This window comes from Elephantulus edwardii, unplaced genomic scaffold (assembly GCF_000299155.1).
Source record: "Elephantulus edwardii isolate Elephantulus edwardi_28Jun2011 unplaced genomic scaffold, EleEdw1.0 scaffold00288, whole genome shotgun sequence".
Lineage (NCBI taxonomy): Eukaryota > Metazoa > Chordata > Mammalia > Macroscelidea > Macroscelididae > Elephantulus > Elephantulus edwardii.
Window position 1 is genome coordinate 214,027 of NW_006400038.1, and position 7,216 is coordinate 221,242.

At 42.6% G+C, this 7,216-nt stretch overlaps 1 protein-coding gene across 1 annotated transcript in view; it reads left to right on the top strand.

The window, feature by feature from the left end:
- The window catches only part of IRAK2 (interleukin-1 receptor-associated kinase 2), a 57,829-nt gene that overhangs the window by 14,743 nt on the left and 35,870 nt on the right, over positions 1-7,216 (top strand). The window contains exon 5 of the mRNA XM_006900549.1: positions 3,998-4,193. Coding sequence (XP_006900611.1) covers positions 3,998-4,193 — 196 coding nt within the window. The remainder of the gene's footprint in view (positions 1-3,997; positions 4,194-7,216) is intronic.

Consider the following 7,216-nt stretch of genomic DNA (forward strand, 5'->3'; position numbering starts at 1 on the left):
CCATTTTGAATAATATTGGATGAGTTCCTTGTTTTTCAATGCAATATAATATTCCGTTGTGTAACTATACCACTGCTTCTCTATCCATTCGTTTGTTGATGGGCACTTAGGTTGTTTCCAATTCCTTGCTATTGTGAACAAAACTCTGATAAACATGGGTGTGCATATATCTGCTTGGATGTCAATTATGGTCTCTTTGGGGTATATTCCCAGTAGTGGAATTGCTGGGTCAAACATATCTCTATATGCAAGTTTTTTGAGAAAGCTCTACACTGCCTTCCACAGTGGTTGCACCATTTTATACTCCCACCAACAGTGAATAAGGGCTCTAGTTTCTCCCCAACTCACCAGCATTTGTTGCTTGCTGTTCTGTTAAATTTTGCTATTCTGTCTGGGGTGGGATGATATCTCATAGTTGTTTTGATTTGCATCTCTCTTAGAGGTAGGGATTTTGAACATTTCTTCATGTGCTTGTTGGCCACCTGAATGTCTTCTTTGGTGAAGTGTTTGTTCATATCCTGTGCCCATTTTTCAATTGGATTATTTACCTTTATCTTGTTGTGGTGCTGAAGTATTTTATGAAATCTGGATATAAGTCCCTTATCTGATATGTCATTACCAAACACTTTTTCCCAGTCTGTGGCTTCCCTTTTTACCCTGTTGGAGAAGTTTTTGGATGTGCATAGGGATTTGATTCTTAGAAGGTGCCATTCATCTATTTTATCTTCTCCTGGTTGTAGGCTTTTCAGGATACTTGGAAGACTGTTTATGTTGTAGATTAGGACTTCTAGCTTTCTTCCACGCTTTTCTTTAATGATGTTTATAGTCCTTGGTCTTAGTCCTAGGTCCATGATCCACCTTGAGTTTGTTTTGTCTGTGGAGTGAGGTGTGGATCTTGCTTGAGTCTTTTGCAGATACTTTTCCAATTTTGCCAAAACCATTTGTTAAAAAGGCTGTTGTTTCTCCACTTAGCTGATTTCATCTCCTTGTCAAAAATCAGTTGACCATAGATAGATGGGCTGATCTCTGGGTTCTCAATTCTATTCCATTGGTCCATGTGTCTGTCATTGTACCAGTACCATGCTGGCTTAACCGCCATGGCAGTGTAGGAGGATTTGAAATCAGGGAGTGAGATACTTCCTACCTTTCTTTTATTTTTAAGTAGTACTTTGCTTATTTGGGGCTTCTTTCCATTGTAAATGAAAATGGAGATTGCCTTTTCCATCTTGTTGAAGAATGGGAGTGGTATTTGTATTGGGATTGCATTAAACGTGTAAATTGCCTTTGGTAGTATTGCCGTTTTCACAATATTGAGTCTCCCTGTCCCTGAGCAAGGGATATTCTTTCACTTCTCAAGGTCTCTTTTATTTCTTGTAGTAATGTTTTGTAATTTTCTTTGAATAGATACTTTGTGCTTCTGGTTAAATTTATTCCCAAGTATTTAATCGTGTGATTAGCTGTTGTGAAGGGTATTGTTTTTCTTTGTTCCAGCTCTGTATTCTCTTTGTCACCGTAGAGAAAGCCAACTGATTTTTGTATGTTGATCTTGTATCCTGCCACTTTGCTGAATTGGTCCACTGTGTCCAATAGTTTTCTTGCTGAGTCTTTAGGGTTTTCTAAGTATACTATCATATCATCTCCATAGAGAGATAATTTCACCTCCTCTTTGCCAATTTGGATACCTTTTATTCCCTTCTCTTGTCTTATTGCTATCACTAAGACTTCCAAAACAATATTGAATAAGAGAGGGCACCAGTGGGCATGCTCTCCCAGGTAATCAGAAGTGCCCCAGAAAACCCAGTCAGGATCCTACCGGCCTTTCTCCTTCCTGCCAGATTAGTTCCACAGCAGCTCCACCACGGATCCAGCCATCACCCAGAGGCACTAGCCAAGCTGCTGTGGAACTAATCTGGCAGGAAGGAGAAATTTTAAAAATTTAAAAAAAGAAAAAACCAGGACTTAGATCACTAACTGAAAGGTTGGTGGTTTCAACATACTCACCAGCACCACAGAAGATGAACTTGGTGATCTTCCATAAGGGATTGTAACTCTGAGATAACCTTTCTATTTGCCACCGAGTCCACTCCCAGAAGCCATCTTTCAACCAACTAGTATATTGGTTTATGAAATTAAATAATCCTTTAAATAATCACCTACATAACACCAACTGGTCAGTATTTATTTACTCTGAAGTCAAGATGAAAAGATAAGAGGGACAGAGAACCTAAATTAATGGAACAAACAGAATGGAAGTTATGAGAATCTGACACATTGTGAAAAAATGCCAATTCCACTGAACAGTATGTATGGGAATTGTTAAGAGAATAGGTAGGTATAAAGTGAACAGTAACACTGAAGAGGCTACACACTCTACAACAATTGACCACAGAAGGTCAAGAGGGTAGCATCTGCTCTGGGATAAAGCTCAGAAGGCGGGAGGAGCATGGTAGGATAGAAGAATGAGTGGAAATGAGAATCACAGGGACTAAGTGAACAGTGAGTATTGTGATTGATTTTCTAAAACAAAATGTGTGACTGGTTGGATGGAAAACCAGTTTGCTTTGTAAACTTTAACTTAACTCATGAAAGAAGAAAGAAATCATTAAAGGTGAAGCTGAATTAGGAGCTTAGGTGGTGTAGTCCAAGGGGAGCTGTACTGCTAACCTAAAGGCTAAGCTTTTCTGACTTCGGTAGAAAAATGGGCAGTCTCCTCCTATGCGATATATAGCCTTAGAAATCCACTCAAGGGTCAGCTGTGAGTAGGAACCGAATGGAGGCAATAGGAGAGAGAATCACCAGAAATACAATAACTGAAGCTCATTGGCATTGTTCTGGAACTGACTGACAGCTTACTCTGCACCAGGTTTCCAAGGCTGTAAATCTCATGGGAGCCAACTGCCCATTTTTCTCCACTTTTGTACCTCCAGTGGCACTGTCTTTCATTACCAGCAGTGTAACTTCCTACAGAATATACCACCAGCACACCTTAGAAATACAAACAAAAAGAAGTTATCTATCTAAGCTCTAGTGGCTTAGTGGTAAGGAGTTGCACTGCCAACTCAAAGACATACAGTTTGAATCTACTAGCTGCTCCATGGGAGAAATGTGAGCATTGCCTGTGTGATTTACTGCCTCCGAAAGCCTGCTGGAGGGTTCACTATTGGTTGGAACAACCTTATTGAAGCTCAGTTCTACCCTGTAACCAAGGAGTTGTCAGATTGATTAAATGACAATGGGATTTTCTTTATAGTAGGATACCTACTTTTTATTTTTTTTATTAAAAAAACCAACCAAACAAAACCCCCTACAACTGTTTGGGGTTAGTTCTCCCCTAGTTTGGTTTTTTAATTGTTGGTGGTGGTTTGTGGTTTTTTGTTATTTTTTGGGTTTTTTTTTCCCTTCAATATCCATGAACACTTTATTACAGATCTGGGAGGATAGTGAGTTCCCTTCAAAAACTACCTACCCCTTCACTAGATATTTTAACACACCTTTTTTTAAATACATACTTTTCTGAGACTTAGCCCTCATAGGAGTGGTGACTGATCTGGGGCATCTCTTTTTTACTCCTCCTCATCTGGGTCAGTTCGGTCCCAGAAGATGACTCCTTTAGACTTGAGTCACCTAGACCAGGCCTGGGGGTCAGAACAGCTTTGGAAGAGACCTACCCACCCAACATAGGCTTGGCCAACTGAGGGGGACCAGTATTGACATAGTGGGGGTCAGAGAGGCTAACCTCTCTGGCCACACTGAATGCCCTTCCTGGAGCATGAGAGCTAGTCCTGGGCCTGATCCTGAGCTGTTGGTGGTTGTGGGCTCCAGGCCCTCCTTATTGCTGTCAGGACTGGCTCAGAAGTGCTACGCTGAGGATCCTCAGTGAATCCATCTTGCAAGACCAATGATGCTCTGTACTCAGTTGCTTTCTAAAGGACTCCATGGTACCCTTCTTATGTCCTCTTCAAAATGAAAAAAGTTCTCTTTGCTTCCTCTTCTGTAGCTCTAATGTTTTGCTAGACCAGAACTTCATCCCTAAGCTGGCTCATCCAGTGGCTCACCTGCATCCTGTCAGCAAAAGGTCACAATACACCATGATGAAAACCCACCTCTTCCAGGCCTCAGCTGCATATCTGCCAGAAGATTTCATCAGAGTGGGACAGCTGACCAAGCGAGTCGATGTTTTTAGCTGTGGAATAGTAAGTGCTGGCTTCTCTGCTTAGACTTGACCCTGCGTTCAATTCTTCTTCCCAGAGCTCGTTTGTAAGCAGAGGACATAGTGGAGCAGGAGCTGACAAACTATGTCCCACAGATAGATTTGACACATCACTGATTTTAAGTGGCCAGTGAGAATTTTTTTTTTTTACATTTTTGAAGAGTTATATTAAAAAGTTACCCACAATGTCTAAAAATATTTACTACTGGCCTATAAGAGAAAATGTTTACTGACCCCTTGAAATAAAACCACTCAGGAGTGGCCAGTTTTGTCTCCTGTCTTCACTGATCCCCCTCTAACCATACTATAATTGTTTGTGTTTGCACATCCTTTTGTCTGTCCAGTCATCCATTCATCCAGTCATTACTCTGTCTTCCACTGATTCAATATTCATCCATTCACCCATTCTATCTAGTCCATCCCTTTGTATTTATTCATTCATCCATCCTCCGTCCATCTTTTCCATCCACACCTCCAATACCCCTCACCACCACCCCCCTCACTGCTGTCTAGCTTTCCCATACTATAGCACTGTCTCTCATGGTCACATGCAGCAGGCTCCAAAAAACTTTTCCATAGAAATACTATTTCTTCAGTATCTTTATAGGTTGTTTGTATTAATAACATTTTATGTCCAAGTAAATCTGGGAAATAAGGGAAGTCAAGCAGATTTCTTTTTACTTCAGGATGAATTAAAGCCTTTAATATGGTAATGAACCCAGGGAGGAAAATGGTATACAGACTAATTTCCAAATGAATTAGACTGTGAAACTTTGTTTTCTCCGTGTATATCTCAGCATAGGTGTCTCATGGAACCCAGTTTGAGAAATAATGACAGGAAAGTGAAGTCTTTGGTCAGCTTCCACTAAGGCCAAATAGCTGGACCTCTGCTCCTCTCTAGCTTAACCTGGCCACTTCTGTCACCACAAACCTCTTCCATGCTGCCTGTCCTGTGCCATTTCCTGCCCTCCTCTCCCTTTCCTTTGTGTTCAGGATCCTTGCCTCCTTGGCCCCTGAGCCCCACTGGGAGTCCTTAGTGAGGCTCAGCAGGACTAGCCCAGGCTTCTTCTCCTTTGAGAGCATGTGGACTCACCCTAGGAGGTGTTACCTACTCTTTGCTCAGTTTTATCCTCCCTAAGATGGGGATAATAATATGTATGGAGATGAGTGGGTCACTGCATATAAACTAGAACAAAGAAGTGCTCAGGAAAGAACTGTTCTTATTCTTATGGTGGTTACTATGCCTGCCTTAACACCCTCACTCCTGATTTTTGCTTGCTCTTAACTTGATCTCAGCTCTTGATATTCTAATTGACCTCCACGTGAGTGAGCCTTCATCTAGTCACTCACAGTACCCACAGGTCCACTTCACACTTTTCTCAGACCAGCCACTGACTTGCCACTGCCTTCTTCTTAGTTCTGATTCAGTGCTGACTGGTTTGACTAGTACCAGTGATGCCACAAGTGGATTGCTTTAACCAACAGGTGTTCTTCTTTTATGCTTTAGATGGCCAGAAGGCTGAATGCAGGGCATCAGTTCACAGTCAGCTCCCAGCACAGGCCCTTCCTCTCTTTGATTCTGAAGGAAAGTCTTTGTTTCCTTTGGTATCTGCTAGGTGAAAGGTCCCAAACTCACTACAAAGTCTAGAAGCAACACTAGCTGAGTGTGTAGCAAAAATGCTTGATTTAAAATTTGTGCTTTGGTGAAAGCAGGCTGAGACACACTTGGCTTCGGGGAACAAAGGACAGAGTAGGGTGTTTATCCATTCCATTGTGACTGCTTGGGGGGAGTCAGAGCAGTCTGAAGTGTCTGGGGCCATTTTCCATTATTTCAGCACTCCCTATTTTATCTTCTGGAGTAGGTAAAAAAAAATCATGTTTAGGGATAAACATTAGTCAGAGTCTTTTCTATTTCCTGAAACACAAGGCTTTACAGGCCTTGGCACTCTCCCGCTCTCCTGTTCCTGGTCTCCCAGGGTCAAGGAGCAGGGACTGGCTCCCTTTCTTCCCTTTTTGTCTCTTGTGAGATAAAGGGTTTTCCAGGCCACACCCCATGGAAACGCTCAGTGTAATCATCAGGGAAAATCCCATTACATCAGGGCTGAAATGGTGTCAAAAGGTGTTACATTCCAGCTTTAATCCTTTTGCAACTATTTGGTTTGCCATATCATGGCAGAGCTTCCACATGAGATCGTCTATGTGTCCATTTTTGAGAACACAATCCATGACAGCTGTTCCCTTACCTGTTTCCCCGAGGCTGTAAATCATAGCAAGAGGATACTCCCTATCTTCTGCCTGCAGAGAGACTGGTGGACTCCTGACAACATGTAATGAAATGCGCTGCTCAGCCTTAGCTCTTTTGCCAAACAGCAGCATGGTTTTGAACTTTGTTTCTTCTGTGGGGATACTCAGTGCCGCCTGGGCAGCCTTAAACGACCTGGCGTCTGTAAAAGACCCAACACTGTGCCTGCCCTGTGGAAGGGGCTTGGGAAAAGCCAGTTTATTCATTTCCTCTCTTCTTCCCTTCCCTCCTTTCCCAGCAGGATCTGGCCCGGAAGTCCCTTTGAATGGGCTCTTTGCCCTGGCTTGCTGCCGTGGTGCTTGCTGCCCTCTGCTGGCCAGCTGCTCAACTGCTATTAACCTTACTGGCTCCAGCTCCTTTGGGGGTTGCTCTTCTAACCCAAAGGCAGTTCTAATCCACCAACTCAAGATTTACAGCCTCAAACCCAAGGAGAGTCAGCTGTGAGTCAGTTCAACAAAACTATTTACAGCCCTGAAACTCTATGGGCAAGAGTGGGATGAGGGATTTCTTGGCAGCTAATGTGCCCTATTCTAGTCACTAGGAGTTAAAATCCACTCTAAAGACACTCAACAGCACTGGTACAAGACTGCTCATTTTCTGAATTGATAAATTAATGAATTGTTGTTGTTGTTGTTATGTGCCGTCGAGTCGTTTCCGACTCATAGCGACCCTATGCACAACAGCTCTAAACCCTGCTCTATCCT